Genomic DNA, 20,089 nt, shown 5'->3' with positions numbered 1-20,089 from the left:
AGAAATAAGGCATCTGCCATCCACTTCCTTCTCATGCTCTTTTCCCCACCCCTTAGAAGGATCAGGCCCCAGAGCTTACTGTGTCTTTGGTCCTTGAAGAGTCCCTTGGGGTGCTCCATAAACCGCACTGAACGCGCTCTGCTCGTACCATGAGGTGGAAGCGGTGCAGTCCGAGAGGGAGCACTGCTCCAGTGCCATGGGAAGCATGCTACACACAAAGCAGCTCATTAGCTGTGCCATAAAACCCACAGGACGCTTCCAACCACTTGCAGAAGTCCTACGAAACGGGGCAGTGTTTTTAAAACCTAGAAAAACATTTCATGAAGATACGAAGAGACCTCTCCAGTGTCACTGGCTGGGAAACAGTCTGAGCACCACCACTGAGAAGGAGCACTGAAAATTTTAGAAGACTGAATCCTTGCATTTCAAAGTGCAATACCCAAAGTCTAACTATCAAACCAAACTCATGCCTGAGTTTCAAAAACAAGCCACCTCAGTGAACTAGTTTTGCAAGTATTTATTAGGAAATTCTGAACACCTGACTAGTATTTTTCATCTCCCTAAAGTGATTCCTGCTACAGGAATTTAATGTCTCAGTAACTTCAGATCAAACTTGTTCAGTTCATAAGCAAAATGGTGATTTCTGTAACTAACTTCTTTGCCCATACTCAGCTTAGGCTGTAGAAAACTACCACTGTGTGGTTGGTGCCACAATCTCCAACATAAGACTCAAAAGCTGCAGCCTAATTAGCGATTCTGAACAAACCAGGGTGAAATCCTGAAAATTCTGACCACTCAAAATAAAAAAAAACAAAAATAAGGACATTGCCAAGAGACTGAAAAATGGTCCTAGTTCATCTAAACTTAGACTAAAATTAAGATGCTTTCTTTGGTATCAGTGCGAAGTGATTTGCTGAATTAGGACCTTAAGGAAGACCAAGGTCATACCCAACATTTTCAGAAGGTCAGTTCACAGAACTTAAATAAATTCTGGCTTTGGATGAAGGATGTGGGATTTTCAACCTTACAAGCATTGCTTCGAGGTATTTTGCATTGAAAGATGAAATTTTAGAGGCTTCTCTGTTTCATATTATCATCGCATTTATCTCTGAAAGCAAAAGCTTTACACATTTGATACAGCTTGCAGTGTGTTTGAGTAGTGTAGATCTTATGCATCAGTAAAATAACCTCACCATTATTTTTTTTGCAATTACAAATCCATGTTTGTAACATAAGGTACCACATGTTCAAAGTATTTCACGAAGAGTTTATAAAAATCCACTACAAAATTATCATGAATGAAAAGTTTTTCAGCTAAAACTTTTACAAGGATTAAAAAAGTGATGAGCGCCCCACATGCTATTCTGGAAGCAGATCCTCTCCTAGTTCTTCATCAGCAAACTCATCCTCCTCTGTTCTTTTTCTTGCTGCTGTTTTTGGTCTTTCTGGTTGTGGGCCAAGTGGATCTGAATAGGAGGCATCTAGGGTTTAAATAAATACATGTGAAACAGTTACAAACTATTTTAGCTTTAACATTAGCTTGTTTTAAACATACAAAATCAAATACGAGATTAGGATTTAGCACTACACATCTGTGTCTTTGAAATGCAGACCAGAAAGAGCATATGAACGCTGAAGGAGAACAAAAACACTGCATTCAGGAACTGAGGCAGGGCACAGAAGCAAAGTTCTTGAGTTCTACTGATGGAAGGCTTTTTTTTTTTAAATAAATTTCTCTTATGATACTACAGTAAGAAAAAAACTTTGGAAAAGTGCAAGAAACAGCAAGACTGATGACTTGTTTAAGATATGGGTTTTTAGGAAGTACCACATTCCACATGGATTTGGGTTTTTAAACCCCTCTGAACATTCAGTCTTACTGAAGAACTTAACGACTGCAGAACTGACTTAAAGGATGCAGCAGACAGATATCGAAAGGACTATTAACACGGGCCACATTTCTTAATATTTACAATTACTTTATAGTGAGCTCTGAACAATGACGCTAAAGCCTCATTTTCATGAGGAAAATGTTTCCCCAATTATCTAATTTTATATACTCTTCCAATAACTTTTTTTTCCTCTCTCCTTACTTCTCCTTTCTCTGAGGACCATGAAAGTAAAAAAGGGATAAGATGTCCACTTGCCTATTTCTTTACTGTTGCTACTTTCATAGGGTTCACTTGTTGCAGGCAGAGCTTTTAGTTTGGCACTCAGTCTTTCCCCTTTGGTACCACCACTATCTGGGGAACAGGAAAAAAAAAGAAGACAAATAACATAGTGTTATGTTCTGTGAAACCATGATACAAGAACAACATCAATTCAGCTACTACTATCTGTCAAACTAGACTTGGATGAAACCATCCTTTCATGACAGATACAGTACTCATTTGTAATAGTGGTCTTTAAAACACAGTGGACACTGTGTCCAAGCATGTGTGTGTTAATGTTTTTTAAAAAATGCACACAGCCGTGTTACTTTGGAGTAAACACATTAAAATATTTCTGCTTCGAATGCTGACATTTCAGTTGCTTATAAATTACAGTCACATTTTGGAGTTAAAATAAGCATGATAAATATAAACACTGCCACAATGTACACAGGACATTTCCTACGTTTGTGTGCTTACCAATACACGAGTGTGATCCACCTGCTCAATACTGTCAAGGTTAAATTCAACACTAGGTTTGCTTTTAATTAGAAGAGCATATTTGCCATGTGCTGTCTGCGTGGCAGGCAGGCACAGCTCATGTGTACAGACCATCCTGGTCCTGCACCTCGCTGTAAACACTGCGCTGGCAGCTCAGTTTGCAGCAGGGCCCCAAGGAATGTGTCAGCTCCAAGGGCTGCCTCCTGCGCAGACAACATCAGATTAACATTCTCTTGCCACAGCAGTATTCCAGACACTTTAAATGTTCTGTTCACCTCTGAATCTCTTTTTCACGTTCATGGCAAGCTTTCAGTCTCATCTGCTACAACAAATTTTTATGCAATATTTTTTCTCCTAGGAGAAAACATTTTGAGTTTGACTTGGTCTATTTACAAGGTGGGACGTACAGCCAAATAGAGACATGTTCATTTACAACAACAAACAATGTGGGTATTAAAAGTCTTCCATCTGTAAGGAGGAAAGATGGGTTTCATTCAGCAAACATTAATTATAAAGTGTGGACTTGGCAACACATTTCCATTGTCTTATTTACTGTAAGTGTTATTTTAACAGATATTGTTGTAATTAAAAGAAAAAAAAAAACCCAAACAAAAAAAGCCCCCAAACTTCTACAAAGATGACAAACCTTTATTTCTCTATAAATACTACTGCAGACTTCTGTTTGCTCAGCCCTAAACTGGAAGACAATGTCTCTGCTCCAAGAAAGATCTAATACATACAGTCACATAACAAACAGTCACATAACAAACTTATTATTAAAATAATAACTTCACAAGACACAGATTACAGTTGAAATTTCAAAGCAAGGAAACTGTATTTTAATGTACATCCACTTCCCTAGGGAACTCCCACTTCTCACTGACAGGCTTCATGAAAGAAGTGAATACTTAACAGATTTGAAGAAATGGGGAAAAAACAATGGGTTTTCCTGGAGAGGAACTCAACCAAAGGGCTGTGAAACTACAGAAGGGCCTCCCCTTGATTTCAGTGGGCTCTGGAGAGGCCTGTGCAACAAGGAGGTGAGAGCTGGGCTTCAAAGATGGTGTGGATGAAAATGTTTTGAGGAAAATACAAAATAATCAACATGAAAAAGAGCAGGATAGAAGTAGGCACAGTCTTGCATAATGGAAAACAAGTCATTTTTAAGATGATAAATAAAGTTGTAAGGAGCAGTAAAGAGATGCAAAGACAGGAACAATACAGCCAACTACACTAGGGGAAGACTGAACTAGTCAAAGAAACTCCACAGGTTTAATTGGTTGGTCCCAGAAAGGAAGAACTGGATGTAATGAAAATAAAAGAGGAGGAAGATGGCATACCAAATGTTTTCAGTTGTGAAGGAGGAAAATACATGGGTGTCAGCACTACTACCAGAGGAAGGTGAAAGACTTTATATTAACTGAAGGAAGGAAGAAAAGGATGTTAGACAAACCAAACTGAGTGGGATCAACATGATACCCACCAGTTACCTGCATCTCTCCCTGCCCTAAAAAAATACAGTTGAAAACAAAGGCTTCCTTGGACATTCTAGGACCCTTAAGTTTTATTAGGGCTACATCCAAGAAGGGAATGAGGCAGTAAGTCCAAAATGTGAAGCCCTTTCATTTACTCTGAACTTGTCAATCTAGACCCACCCTACCACAGGAAGGAGCACCCTGCCCTTTCTGCTCCGTGTCGTATCCCCCTCCACATGCTGTCCAGTTGTAGCAGGCTGTGCTGGAGCAGGTTCCTAGTACATTTAAAACTAACCTGATGAAACCCTTTTCTCAGGTAGATCAGCAAAGTAACACAGCTCACCTTACTTCTGTATGACCATTATATCTAGCAAGAGTGAAGGGAAGGTTAACAACTCTTCTGGTTAGCTCTTCACATTCAGTTTAAATTAGGCTAATGTGCAAAACCACATCAAGTCTCTATGGACTGCAGTATGCTCTAAGCATACCTAAAAATGTGGAAGAGGAGCACCTTTTATTTTAAAGTGCATCCAGAAGAAAGTAAGAGCTGCTCGACACCATCTGCATTACATGGAGTTGTCAGACAGCAGCTCAGGAAGTGAGAGGTCTGGCTTCAATGCCTTCCTTCACCTGAGGGAGTTCAAATCCACACTTCCAGCTTTTCAGAATGTCCTAGCTGTTGAGCCATTTGGGGTAAGCTGTTCTTGACACTCTGCCATGGGATACAGAACTTGGCTGCCAATATGGCAGCTATTAAAAATTCTGTTGACCATATAACACGATCTGCCAGAAGTCTAAATCTCATCTCAAAATTACTTTTTGTAGTTCTGTTTGCAGACGAATCATCGGCATGTTTTTATTCAGTATACATTCACACATAATTTGGCAATGTTAAGGAATATAAGCCTTTTGGTATCCTACAGTGAAAAGAATTCTACAGTGGTAGAATTTTGGTATCCTACAGTAACGAGAACTTCAGGGAAGGAGTTGTTTTTAAAGCATTTTATCACAGACAAGCATACTTTTGAGACGCAAGTTTTGCTATTTCTGCTCACCGTTCCCTGCTGCTCTCACCCCATCTAGGAGAAAGATTTTATATACATTTATATACCTTTTGAATTATGGGAATGAAACTAACTTTCACTAAAATAATACACAGAAGAAAACAAAGCTAACATTGGGACAAAGGACAATAATAAAAACTCTGGATGAAAAGCTTTATTTGTAGTTTTTCTCTACTAAGAGCACAGCTTTGAGTATTAACATCTGATTGTACCTACAATCAGAGGACTACAGGTAGATATTTCTGAAACTGCAAATTAATTCTCTCTGTATTAAACTGTACACAAACACCTGCCCCTGATTCAAGGCAGCTTTTGAATAATGGAAGACCCCTGCTAAACTAAATTGCTCTCTGCATCTAAGGAAAGCTTCACTGCAACGAATAGTCACTCCTTATTTATTAATTTATTGGGCTTTTATTAAATAAGTTATTACTGTAGTTCATGTGGAGGCCAGCCCCACTGTACTCACTTTGGGGTGACAATGGGGACATATCCACATGAACTGACTGCAGGAACATGGCTCCAGATTTCAGTTGAAAAAGCAACAAGAACTGATTAAGAAGAGCTGGTCAATATATTTTTAAAATCTAATTTATAAATATATCTACTCTGTAAAATTATTATATTTGAGAGTTGGATTATCATGCTGACTTTACATTCCCCTCACAGTCTGTGTTCAACAGCCTTAACTAAGGACTATGCATGGAAAGACATAAATAATACAGTCTGCATGCTGATATCATTTACAGTGCATTCCTTCCTCTCATCTGTTTAAAAGTCATGGCCATAGTATTATATTTAGGATATTTAAATTATTCTATTAGAATTGTTTCATTCATTTAGATTTGTTCAGTGTCTTACAAAAACTAATTTGAACTAATTCCTTCACATAGAACTTGGACAGGAATAAAAAAGAATCAAAATATAAAACCTAATTTTAAAAAATGGCTGATTTTATATGGCAGAACAATGACTAATGCAACATACTGCAAAAGTTAGCCTATTTGGTAATAGTCCTATTTTAAGTAGTGATTTCTAGCAAACAAGATTCTCAATCTTTTTATCTTTCTGTACTTCCTGTGTCACACGATAGCTGGGTGTACTTCAACACATAAAATCCATGGTATTTGTACGTATTTTTTAAAGGAATCTAACTAGTTGCAATTACATCGATGAGACTACTGCATCGGAAATTCCTCCAGGAATCACAAGGGACGTAAATTAGAATTTTTAGTACCGTTTCACTCATAAAGAAAAGACAACGAAGGGTAAGATTGTTTGGTAATCTGCCTCCTCAGTCAAATGTTTCTGTAACAAAGAGCACAGTTGGCTAATGCTCCACCAAATCCAGAATGTGTTTTAAGTGCACCTCTGCGTATCTTTCATATTTGGGATGAAGACACCATCTTTGGAGCAGAATGGGCATTGGTTTGACCAAAGAGAAGAGTAAGTTCAGTGTAGAAGGCAGAATGTTATATTAAAACTGTGAAAGAGCGTAAGAAGTAGATGCAATTTATAACTTCACTGCTGTTCATTTTGATTTGAAATTCTGTTAAATGAAAATTGTTTGTGGTGTGTCAGTTCAGCTAATTCCTTAGGTGGGTTCAGAGCAGAAAACAGATTAAGATATTCTCTTCATTTCAAAAGATTTTCCCTTCTCCATTAATTAAGAAAACTTTTTTCCTATTTTGCACACACAGACAATGGAACCATTCCACAATGACTTATAATTAATGAGGCATCAACAGGCACACAAAGCCTAGAAAATATAAATTATTGTCATGTCCTGGCTGCAGGGTAACAAGAAAATCTCTTATCTCTGTCACAGTCAGGATTATTTGGCATGCCCATGGCTCTAACATGTAAGACATACTTCCATAATATATGAGGACATCCCTATGGGATGGTAAAGGGTGTTTGAATATGGGAAATTTTTGGGGATGGACAAACTGACACAGTCACCAGTGAAATGAAAAAGGAAAAAGGCACCTAAATTATTCCCATGTGGTTTATTTTCCAAATTCATCCTGACAGGCTTAGGTAACAAGAAGAATGCAAAGTAGGCAGCCTTTCATCTTCTGAATTCAACACTGCTTCTTTGGGCTCCTGTCCGAGACTGCACAGCTCCTCTCATCCAGCACAAAACTCCCCATTCAGAGAGCTGGGCAAATGCAGAGACCAAGTAAACACTGCCATGGGAATGGAATCCTTAACGTCATACTTTGCCTTATCTACCTATATAAAGGCATTATGCTATTAAACAGGAAAAATCTCTTATGGTAGTAAAAACCACAGTGCACCAACTTCTAAATTCTGGATGTTACAATCATATATCTGCAAAACACAGAAAAGTGAGTATGAAAACAAGAGAAGATTATTGGAAAGAAAATCTTTGAGAACTGCCTAAACTCAAATGCACTGTTAGCTCCCTTCAAGGCTTTGTGGTGTTGTGGTTTTGGTTTTTTCTTTCTCCTTTCTTAAATTAAAAAGAGTAATTTTAATAGGACTGTATCAATGTAATTTGCTTCCAACATAAGTAAGATTGAAAACCATAAATCTGATAATTGTGGGGAGAAGAAAATTTCACTTTTTATAGTGAGTGACAAATGTGTTCAATTTTGGGTAGGCATTTCAGATTTAATGCTTATTTTTCTCACAAGACAAGAGCAGACTTTAACTGACATTGACATAGACGTCAGTTTCCTTGGCCTCTCTGTTTCCATTCTGTCTACCATTCATGCACACACCAATCATATTGCTGAAACTGTGCTTTGGTGCATCTCATACACCTTCTGCTTTAATTTATATTGGCAAAGTACTGGATGCCCTATGAAGTACAAGCCTTGCTGGCTTAGTTCTCTTTCTTCTTAGCTTCCTCTTTAAAAGCAATTGCAGATCATATTTCCTAAAACAAGGAAACCTGAATTATTAATACTCTTAATATAAATAGCTATATAGGGACAAAATACTTGGGGGGAAAAATCTGTTAGGAATACTAGCAAGCATAGGGACAGCAAGCTGGTAGCAGAAAAAAAAATAAAACAGACATCATACCTAAAATATTTGGAATGCATACAGACTTCAGTTAGCTAGTGAGTACTTTAATTTACCTAGTAAGTACTAAACTAAGGAGGATTCCATGTTTCACTGGGTTTAGTAATGATGGCAAATCCTTCATACACTGTAGGAAAATGATGCCTTTTGGTCTTGGCAACACCACTGGAAAAGACTAACCTTAAAATGTATACAAATGTTTCTTTTTTTATTTTTCCTCCTTTTGAAGTCATTAGTTTATCAAAAGCATACTAATACTATGAAATAAAATAACCCATGTTTATATTTCGTATGTGTCTTCACACAGGCCATGTACAGAAATTTATTAACCTGCAAATTACAGCTCATAACCCAGGTGAATAACGCCAAGCACTGGACAAAATAAAATGTTTGGGTGTTCAGGTTTCTCTTAGCCATCCTCAGTACAATGTGGACAAACACAGTCCTTAACATCTGATGCTGTGAGTGTCCGGTTCCTTCACTGATAAGTCTCCCCAGAGTCAACATCACCAGTTAAAATGTACCCAGCGCCTTTGACTCATTCTAAAAATACTCCTAAGTAGTACAGCTCACCACAACTTTTAATTAAGAATCCCAGCAGGAAGTTAACTCTAGGCTCACTACAGGACCTTCTTTGTACCTCTGCTTGTTTGCCGAGTAATTTCCAGAAAGGCTGGATCTTTGGCACTGCACTTGTATAATGGAGACTTCTCAAACATGCTCTTATACACGCTTGTTCCCAAACTCTGGTTTTTTCCACTCTTTCATACATTTGACATAGTATCTTGAGCAACAATCTAAGAATTACTGATAGGGTAAATTCTAGGTCAATTCTGATCCTGCTTAACCTCTCATCCTCTTTCTTATTTTTTTAAAATTAAAAAAAAAAAAAAAGAAGAAGAAAGAAGACAACTGTCCATAGATACTTCTGTCTTTAAAAGAAATACTGACAAACTGGTAGTTTGGGGGATTAATGTTGTTTTAGCATCTTTTCAGTATGAGCCTTATTATATCTTCTTTTGCTAAATTACTGAGTCACTTGCTACTGAAACATACCCCTTTTTCACTAATGAGGGTGGGGATAATTACAAAATAGAGCTGGAAGAGACCTTCTGTGCTATTTGCCTACCCACCTGATGCAAAGTTTTGCCCATCTGTAAACACCCTTGCCTGTTACCAATGCTGCTCTTCATTTCTATTTACTATATACCAAAGTGGTCTCTGCTTTATGACAGAGATCAGGGACCAATCCTGTCTCACGCTGCTGTTTTGTTGGCTGCCTGATTGTAGGGTTTATGTAACAAAGGAGAGCCCAGAAACATTTCTATCCCTCTCTGTTACTTAAATAAAGAATTACTTTGGCCTGAGGCCCAGAACAGGTAAAATTTAATCCTAGGTGAATGGTTGTTTCTTCCACACATCAAGAGATTATTTAAGAGCTTCTCTAGTGAAACTACTGAGCTGAAAAAGGAATGAGATCTCCCTCAAGCACCTAATACTCACTCTTAACCTTTAGAGAATCCAGGAAAGCAGTCTTCATAAATGTAACAGCATTCTAAGGTCATCTTCAGATTATGTTAGCAATTGCCATGACTTTTCATGACCCTATAGAATTCGATAAGGGTAGGAAAATATCTGCTACGTAGGTGGAGAAATAAAATTACCAAATAAGAAAAAAATATCATAACATATTTCTCTGTAAAAGGAAGGGAAGAGAGGCAAGAATTTATAGGGGATATCTTCTGATGAGACCCATTGATACCAAGATAAACCAAAAGCAGAATACAAATAAACCATTTCCTTTTTGGGTCAAAAGATGGATTTTTTTTTTCCAGGTGGCTGAAGTAGCCTGAAATCTGCTAGCTTCCTTAGACCAGCAGTGGGGGACTGTTAGGTTTACATTACTAATTTCATGGATTTAATAATGGGAGGGAAAAATCATTAGTTCTGCAATATGCAGGCTGCCTAGCACAGGAAAGATGAAACAGGACAGTTTCCTGACTTACACTGCAAGAGTTTTATATTTATGGAAATCAGCACTGTGAATCTGTAGAAGCAGAGAGACTGAGTAGTCAGAGAGAAAGCTTTCTTCTAGGGAAGACTCCAGAACTTCAGTTCTGCTATACAGAGAAAAGGGGAAGGATGAGCTCAAAGATAGTTAAGGGTACGTTATCCTCATTAGAGAGCTGGCTGCACAGAACAATCTGCTGAACTTGTAACAAGCACCTAATATAGTAGATTACATGGCAGGCACAGAATTCCCTTTCCTTCATGTTAAATAAAGAAACAATGAATTCCTATTTTCCATGGCTTGTGTGTTCTGTTTTGTTATAATAAATGATTCCTTATAGTAAATATTCTGAAGTTAAAAATGTTCAAATACCAAGTTAATGGGATAAAAACATTCAAGTCCACAGTACTGAAAGCAATCATAAATTTAGCTTTAGGTATACACTAAGATCTGTATATAGAACACAAATGTTAGACCAAATCCATGCTACTGTACCACTTGCGATTTCATACAGCACTGAGAAAATCAAAAAGTATGAAACAAAATTTGTGAAGTACTTACATATTACTCAGTGCATATTTGTGTGCTTATCAGAATGACAGGAGCCTTTACAAACACTTTCAGAAAATCTATTTTCTTCAGGATCCTGTCAAAACTGATATTTATGCAGAGGCATTGACTACTTACCACCACTTCCTTCTTTGCGGCCACGTGCACTGCCATCTCTGCCAGATTTAACGCGCTGCAGAACAGTGGAAAAGGTTTGAAAAGAACAGAACAAAAAAACCCATTTAGTAATATATATTAGAGATAATTACTGAAAATTAAACTCAGCTTATTAATAAAACAGTAGGAGAATGTTAAACTAGACTTACTACACTGTAACTACTAAAGCTTGTTTTTCCACACACAAAATTGTCCTTAAAGTCAGGGTTAAATCCAATGTTTATATGAAACAAGAGTTCTGTGAAATTCAAACAGAATATCTCAATAAATTATTTTTCTTCAGATAAAATTTATACAAGGAATGTGCATAAAAATAGTTCAGATGTTCTTTTGTAAAGTACAGCTGAAAAAACAGGCAACAGAGCCCTCCTTGCATGAGTTCAAAGTAGCCTTTGCCTATTAACATCTTGTAAATCCCACAAGCATTTTATTATTGTAAAGACTCAAAAGGGAGAAGTTGGGGAATCTATAAAAAGAACTATTCACCCTATGGATCTTGGATTTTGAGTTTTTGGCACAGAACTGTATTTCACAGCAAAATTTAATTTGCTGTTGAGTGTTAAATGCAAGATAAAGGTGAAGGTAAATACTTTAAAAGCTATGTTTAAAAAGTCAGCTCTCTTGTGCAGGGGAAGGTATCATAAACATCTTCCAGCTGTGTTTTTTTGAGTGTTATTTGAAAACTTCAACAGTTTATCAAAGCAATACCTTTGTATGACATGGCAGACTTAGCTCTTCTGGCAAAACACCAAATTTCTTATACATACATCTTGTCAATTATAAGAAGGGACACCTCAGCGAGGGACTTTTTGACAGGTAGGTACAAAAACTTGATGTTTAAAGCACTCAGCTATTAATAAAGTATCTCTGCATCTTATTTCAAAATATGAATTCAGGATCTGATTAAAACACACATCAATTCTTCAGGTCAATTACTGTAACTTCTTCACTCATTTTTCACCCGAAAAATATCATGAAGTCTGGCAAAGTTGGAATGATACCAAAGAAGTGAAAGAACTTTCAAGATTAATGCCAACAGAAAAAGGAAGAACTCTTAAATCAAAACCCACAGGAGTCAGACAGGAAAGCATTGAGCCTAGTGTGAAACCAGGACTGGTCTTGGAGCAATTCAGTCTGGGACCAGAATTTCTCACACTTTTTTATTTATTTTGGGAAATCCTCAAGTCTAAAATATGTTCTCTGAATTTTGGATTAAACATCCTTTTCACAGCCCAGTGAAGTAGCATATATCAATCCTTCAGGAAGCCTGTCCAGACTCTCCAACTATTGAATGACTGACAGCAAGTCTGACAGCAGAAGCTCAGCTTCTGTCTGCCCAAGGGAAGCGGTCCCTATGTGACAGTGCCCTCTTGGCATTTACATCCTACGATTTTCCTCCCAAAATATTACGTAAGAACTACAGCTTAAACATATGATTAACTCCTGTAAAATTCCAAGTGAGTAGTTTGTAAGTAATCCCACACTAAAAGCAGACATTCAAAATAGGTTTCCACCCTAAAAATGCCTTTTCTCCCATGACTGCAAAAGACATTTAGGATGGTTAGCCCAGATGTGGATGCCTGAAGGTAAAGGCAGTAAGGCTCCTCCAGCATTTGCACCTCTCATCACTGCTTCTCACCACACCCCATCAGCCCCTCGTTCTCAGCCATTAAGCTCACTCAACAGAAATAAACAGTAATGTGTGCACACAGCAGTGCCAAGGAGGCTCTGTGAACTTTTACACTATTACCTGTCTTTTTTAGAGTGAAACATGAAAAAGGAAGACTAATGCAGTAAAAAACAAAACCAAACAAAGCCCCCAGCCCCCTTCCCCCCTCAAACGCTCCAACATATGAAGGTTGCAGTAAAAATTGAATGCTGTGAGAAGTAGGGAGAAAAATTTCTATAGGGAATGAACTCCACAGATGTTCCTACATTCTTGGCTGGAAGCATTTAACAACTTGTCCATATTTGAGAACTGAGGGAAATAAGTACTCCAGAATATTTATTTTGGTATAAAGTCCATGTGGATATACTTATTCTGAAAAAACAATGCCAAAATAGAAAATTTTGATAAATTTCTACAGGAAGACAAAGTCTGCGTGCAGACTGTGAAACGCAGGTATACTACACTAGCATTTTACCTATTTTGTCTTCACTGGGTGCAATTGAGAAGTCAAGGGTTAGTCTAAAATTGGGAGCAGGAATTGAACTGTATCTGGTACTGCTAACTGAAACCAGTATTCCTGTTGGAAACTTAGGTGGTGAAATATTAAAATTTGGTAATTTTAGAACTTGAAAGTATAGTTTATGACTGTATGGTCATGGATGACAGAAGGAACTTCTTAGGAAAAAAAAACCCCTAGTAATTTCCAAAGCCAGATGGTAGAGAGAAGACTAAGAAACCACACACACACACGTCCCCAACCAAGAACAAAACAAAAAAACCCTTCCCAAACACAAAACCAGAGGATGGGAACCCAGATGTAACATCAATAGCAAAAAAAGGAACTGCAGGGCTATTATTTGCAAGACAGCACTGATGTAGAGGTTGTCACAGAAAGATACTCCACTACTAATGCAGGGCAGCTGCATACTAAATCGCAGCATCCCCCATAACATCTTTTCTTAGAGTCTTTGCTCCTTTACCAACTACAACAGTGCTCATTTTAAAGAAAACTGTGTCAGTGGGTTCCTTGGGAGCAGAAGTTGCTCCTTTCCTTTGGGAGGAAGTTGAAAAGTTTTCAGTGTGTGGCGGAGGAGAAAGCCAGAAGAAGGAGATGGGAGCATGTCCCACCAAGACAAGGAGATGCAGGAAGGAGTAGAAAGCAACCCATCAGACTTCATTTGAAGAGAGCATACTAGGAACCACAGGGGCAGAGTTTTGCTGCTATTCAGAGCTTAGTCAGGCTGGAAACACTGGTCTGTCTGCAGGAATGAAGTTAACAGAACGGACAAGAAACCTGTTTTATTTTATTGTTGACGATTTTGAGGGGGCACAAAGGCAAGAGGAGTGTTTGTCTGGGGTTTGTTTGGGTTTTTTAAACCTACTGCATTTCATTTTTATCTGCTTAAATGAAAATTGCTTTAGTTTAAATTACAGTACAATCAGGCTTATTCAAAAGGCTGAATTAAAAACTTTTTTTTCTTTTCTGGGTAACACACTAGAGGAAATATTTAAGCAGATCTACTGTAAAGCTTTAACTAATTAAAAGTGCCCTCACAGACACCTTATGTGGTCTAGACAGATCTGTTCTAAGACCCCTCTACTCTCTTCTCCTGAGACTCTACCTGGAATTGTGTGTCCAGTTTGGGGCATCCAATGTAAGGACATGGACATGTTGGAGAGGACCCAGAGGAGGGCCATGAAGATGAAAAGAGATCTGAAGCACTTCTCCAGTGAAGACAGGCTGAGAGAATTGAAGTTGTTCAGCCTGGAGAGGAGAAGAATCTGGGCAAATATTGTTGTGGCCTTTCAGTACTTAAAGGGGTCTTACAAGAAATATGGGGACACACTTTTTACTAAGGCCTGTGGTGACATGACAAGGAATAATGAAAACTGAAACTTTAAACTGAAAAGGGGTAGAGAAGGAGAAAAAATATGACAAGGATGGTGGGACACTGGAACAGGTTACCTAGTGAAGCTGTGGATGCCCATTCCTGGAAAGGTTCAAAGTCAGGTTCGATGGGGCTTTGAGCAATGTGATAGTGGCAGGTGACCCTGCCCACAGCAGGAGGGCTGAAACTACGTGACCTTTAAATGTTCCTTCCAACCTAAACCATTCTGTGTTCCTACTTTGCAAGGTCAGTGTTGTGACAGGATAGAGTTGAGAGGCTCTTAAACAGGAATACTGAAATGCAAGACACAGAGCGAGCTTTCTACGTCATGGCTGAATTATGATCACTATTGAAGTCTAGCAGTCTAAACCAACTATGCAATAATTTGGGCTACCACGAGTTTGTGTTGGATCCCACTGACACTTCTGTCATTCAGGTACGACTTAATGAATTCCCTTAATGCAATGAAGTCAGAATGAATAAAACCTGTTACTAAATTCTCTGTCACTAAAATCTGAAGTTACTTACATGATTTAAATTTAAATACTCTATCAGTAGCTTTTTCCTCACCAGGAAGTACAGAAATCTGTTTGGAAAAGCTCCCACTTCCCATATGTAATAAACAGAAAGAGATATGACAATTTTTTAAAAATTGTATTCCAATATCAACTTTCTTGAAGAAAAAAAGCTATTTTCTTTAAAATCCTTGACATTTGCCCATCTACACTTAACACCTTCAGTGCAAAAAAAAAAAGGCCAGCATTACATACAAGGAAATAGCCTTTCCATCTCCAGGGACCTCTCTCTCTCTTACTAGCTAAAAATAATTCCATTTTAACTGGTTTTGTTGGTGAGCTTTCTCACGTAAAGCACTGAGGTACTGAAAGTTACTGCAGTGGACTATGTATTATCACTGACATTGAACTGATTAGAAGCCAAGCAAAGCCTCTTTAACACATTTCAGTGAATCTCTTAATTATGAATTCTGCAGAATAGGAACATTATACCTGGTCATCTGTTTTGCTTACTGATACAATTATGGGGAGACATGGAGGAATATTAATCCCACTACAGCTGTGGACTGCTTTCTTTCGTCCATTTTCCCAAGCGCTTTAAATTTTACATTTACTGAAAAACCCAATCAGTACACTTCAGCTAGCCCCTCAAAGTGTGGTTGTAGCGTGAAGTTGGAATCCTTCAGTCAGTGTTTCCCCTTGTGAGCTTCATTTTTAAAATGTCCTAGTGTTCATGTGCATACTCAAACTCCCTGGAACTTAAGCATAAGTAGCTAAGGATGCATGTACACATCATCTGGCATCAAAAGGGACCAATAAGTGTTACTAAGAGCAGAGTAAATTAGTTAAGACTTAATGTATCCTAATGTGACTATGTAGCTTTGAGGCAATTCTCTGGATAGACAAAACAAGCTTGAATACTTTTCAGCTCAACAGGATGGATAATGCTTTTTCAAACAAGCAGCTGTTTTTAATTTTAAAATCTCACTTTATCAGCAGAATAGCAAGAAAACAATGCACGAGTGCACACACACACACACAAACATGAGCTCACTCTTCTGAACAGACACAAGTTATGATCTCATACCTTTCACAGCCTGTTACTTTTCCATGGAATTTTTTTCCAGTTTAAAAATTGGCAGTCACATGAATAGTTTACTTCTACCTATATAATATGTCAATGCTGCAGTTCAGTGTGTAACAAAAAAGGAGTTCTTCTACATGGACAAATTCTCAGGCTTCCCATCTCTCCCTATAGTTGCATTATTACTTGGCTCATAAATACACTAAAGTATTAAATAAAATCTGGCAAGAAAGTAGGAAAGACGACATTCCAAAGACATTGAATTATGCGAGTGGCTCCGGCATTCCCACCATGTCCACATAGTCTGTCTTTCACTAGTATTTAAAAATCACAGAAAATCTGGTGCTCAGAAACTATTCAGACAGATGTAAGACTGATCTGTAACTTAAAACTAAACCCCCCAGAACCCCAAAACACAGGCCTCTGTAAACCAGGAAGTTTACAACACATTGTATCTTGAAGTATCATAAACACTATTTTAGCTTCATCTATGCCTGTAGCAATTCTGCATAATATACAGAGAAACAAACTTACCTGCTCTCTTATTTCTTTTAATTTTTCTGCTTTCTTAAGCTTTGTTATATATTCCTGGACTTCTTTCAGCCCCATGTCTGTGCAGAGACGAACTAAAAATCGGAGGCCTAATTGGAAAGCAAAGCATTGTTAAAAAAAGACTTACAAGGAGATCAAACTACAAGCGCACCCTGACAGAACTGGACATGCAGAATGCCAAACAGTGCAAATAACTGCAAACAAGGCAACTCCAGTCCAGCACCACTACACGAGTTTTGATATTTTGCAAGTAATTCAACATTTTCTCTGTGTCTGTATCCATGAACAGTACAAATACCATTGGTATATGTGGAAGGCACAAGGCATACTAAGTCATTTGGCCCAGAAGTCTTGGCATTCGCAAAATATTTTGGAAGCTGGAAAGCATAGAAATGATACTAAGATATTTCTGAGGAGCTGGTATCAAGAGAATTTGGTTGAAAACAATTTTGCAAATGCCAAGTGAATCAAAATGGGGTTTTTTTGCTCTGGCTGTGGCTGATTTTTTAAAGAGTAATATTTATAGAATTAAAAAACCCCAACAAAGCTGACATGAAAATCAACTGTAACTGTATGATTGAACCAAAAGAACCCCTAAAAACATTCTCCCGAGACACTCTACCAAACTCTGAAAACATTGTTGGTATTCCTGTGTGTTTGTCAACATTCCTTTCAAAGAATGGAAGCAGAAACAAGCAGGACATGATCCATTCTCTCCGGACTGCTTTCACAAACGTTATTCATTTTGTGCTAAGTTAGTTCTCTGCTGGTTTAGGAAGCCAATGGTCAGGGAGGGATGAGGGAAGAACCATTGTTTCAGGAGTAGAAAACTTAAACCAGTTAAATTGTCTTGCCTAACTCCTGCCTCTATTTGTGAAATTTGTAGAAACTACATTCAGAAACATATTTGCATTCTAAAAGGTTTACTAAATGCCCCTCTGAAATATGTGTGACCAACATGAACATGATATTTTGTTTATAACTTTGAGGAGTAATAGCAATGAACTTCACTTGTACAAGAGAGCTGTGTGATTCCTCTTTAAAAAAGCAATACATTTGTTAAAGGAGAACGATATGATTTTAAAATAAAATACAATGAATGTTCTTCCCACATTGCATCCGAAAGCACAGACTTGTTGGCGACAACCTTGTGTTTTGGAATTTGTGAGGCACAGTGTGGGATGGAAGAGAATGTTTAGACAACCACTGACAACCCTTATTTTCTACAGGGCTTTTTTATTTAGAATACAGGTGTGACTGATTTTGCAAAATGTCCTACTCTTCAAAGTTATGTTTCCCGCACTTTAGTTTGAAATCCTTTATGGATTTTCCAGAGACTGTTTGACCAACTATAGTTAAAAACTCAGCAACAAAATCTCACCCTCTACATTTTTTTGGAAACCCTGACTTAGGTAAAACTCAGCAATAAGATGTTCTCGTATCTAGAAATTTACAGCAGGAGTTTCAACTAGCAGGAACTACAAGTACAAATAGTTGTATTTTTTCATAAGATTAAATAAGTAACATAGTTATAACATTTAGGACATATGTACAAGAAAGAACTCATCCACCAATGCAACTCAGTTAGTTTATTTTAATCACTCTTCTTCAGCAGTAACCTCATATTTCTTAAATCACCCTTCAGTGCTGTCATAGAAAACATGCAGTATTAGCATGAATAAAAATGTTAGTTAATGGAAGTATTTTCATACGAAAAATACATCATATGATTACTAACACACCTATTCAATGTAACAAAGTTTCCTTTGATAGTTACACCGCTGAATGAAACAACTTACATTCAACATTCTCTGGGAATTTTCTGTGAATGACTTTGTATTTCTCCAGAGCTTTCTGGTAGTTACCTGCAAACAAAACAAACATCTCCTATCCACACATTCAAACATAAAAAAGAATATTTGATGAGATATTGGACAACTTTGACATCAATTCATCTTTTTAGTTAGAGTAAATGATTTAATATTGTAGGTCCAAATTTGGTAAGACCAAACTGAACATTCTTTATTAAATGATAGTAAAAATTAAGAGCATCTGAAACAGTCCAAATCACTCTGTAAATAACAGAATCAATGAGGAGGAGTTTCCTGATTTTTGCTTTTTTTTGACCTTCCTCTATGACAGCATTGTTCTACAACACAACTACTAGAGGTGCTGTATCAGCCTAACAGGACTTATCAGAGACTGCAAATGTGTGGATTGGTCAAACAGAAATATCTAAAAGCTGAGCTCAGCATGTCCTTCCTCCCATCAAAATACAAACTGTGTGGCTCTCCCATCCTGGATCTGGTAGTGAAGCAATTATTCCTGAAGACTTTTGCCCTCAATTTTGACTCAGACTGATTGAAAGGGCTGATTGACCCATGAATTTAAAACATCATATCCATAAAATACTTGACAAAAAAGTTTGTTGAGACATGTGAACATGATAAACTGGGAATTTTACCAATAAATTATAAACAATCTAAAATACAGTCAAACCCACTGTGTTTCTTTGATGGGAAAACAGTTTATGCGTCTGGTTTTGGGTGGTGTTGATTGTTCTTAATTCACTGACTCCCCTAGGTCCTGTTCCTTTTCTCACTGTTGTATTAAATAACTGAGCTGAGTGAGAAAATGCACTTATTTGTTTTGACAGACTGCACTGCAAAGTTCTAAAGAAGCATAAAGAAGAGTGACAAAATGGAACAGCAAGAAAGAAGAGTATCATTTACAGCATCAAGTATTTTGAATGTATTTTAGGTGGTGAAAAAAACCAAGATTAATCTCTTAATTTTGCTTATCAGTGTATTATATTCCCAGTAAGAAAATACAGCACATTAAGACTCTCTTATGTTTGTGTAACACAAATACTACTTCAATATCAAAGAATTATACCTGCTGTTGACAAAGAAAGGGACTTAAGCAACTTGAAAAACTAATTATTTATGTTAGATTAGTTGGTAGTATAATTACATTTCAAAGCCCTTCTATCAGATCATTTATGCTGTACTATTTATTTTATTGAACAGCATAAGGAATATTTCATGCATAAGTCAGTGCAGGGACACTTGCTGGACTTAAAAAGAAATTCATGTTTTATATACAGAGAAAATTTGTAGCAAACTAACATGTAACTGAATGTTCACACAAACTTTAGAACCAATAGTCACATCAGTCAGAAAAGATCAAAAGAAAAAAATCAAAACATCAATCAAAACAAAACAAATCACAGAATCATGGAATGATTTGAGTTGGAAGGGACTTTTGAAGACCAAGTTCCAACACCCCTGCCATGGGCAGGGACATCTTCCACTAGACCAGGCTGTTCCAAGTCCCATCCAACCTGGCCTTGAACACCTCCAGGGATGGGGCATCCACAACTACTCTGGGCAACCTGTT

General features: G+C 37.5%; 1 protein-coding gene across 4 annotated transcripts in view; it reads right to left on the bottom strand.

Annotated features, from left to right (window-relative positions):
* Positions 1 to 502: 502 nt before the first annotated feature.
* IFT88 (intraflagellar transport 88) overlaps positions 503 to 20,089 on the bottom strand; it is a 45,645-nt gene continuing 26,058 nt past the window's right edge. For 3 of the 4 annotated variants that reach the window (XM_048294816.1, XM_048294819.1, XM_048294818.1), the window contains 5 exons: positions 18,490 to 18,555; positions 16,673 to 16,779; positions 10,943 to 10,997; positions 2,148 to 2,243; positions 503 to 1,481 (listed from right to left, as the gene is read on the bottom strand). In XM_048294816.1, coding sequence (XP_048150773.1) covers positions 1,360 to 1,481; positions 2,148 to 2,243; positions 10,943 to 10,997; positions 16,673 to 16,779; positions 18,490 to 18,555 — 446 coding nt within the window. In that variant the 3' untranslated portion in view covers positions 503 to 1,359. Of the gene's footprint in view, positions 1,482 to 2,147; positions 2,244 to 10,942; positions 10,998 to 16,672; positions 16,780 to 18,489; positions 18,578 to 20,089 lie in introns of those variants that run through there. The other variant, XM_048294820.1, reaches the window with a different exon arrangement.

This window comes from Corvus hawaiiensis, chromosome 2 (assembly GCF_020740725.1).
Source record: "Corvus hawaiiensis isolate bCorHaw1 chromosome 2, bCorHaw1.pri.cur, whole genome shotgun sequence".
NCBI lineage: Eukaryota > Metazoa > Chordata > Aves > Passeriformes > Corvidae > Corvus > Corvus hawaiiensis.
The sequence above is the reverse complement of the archived record's forward strand: the minus strand, read 5'-3'. Positions and strand labels throughout refer to the sequence as shown.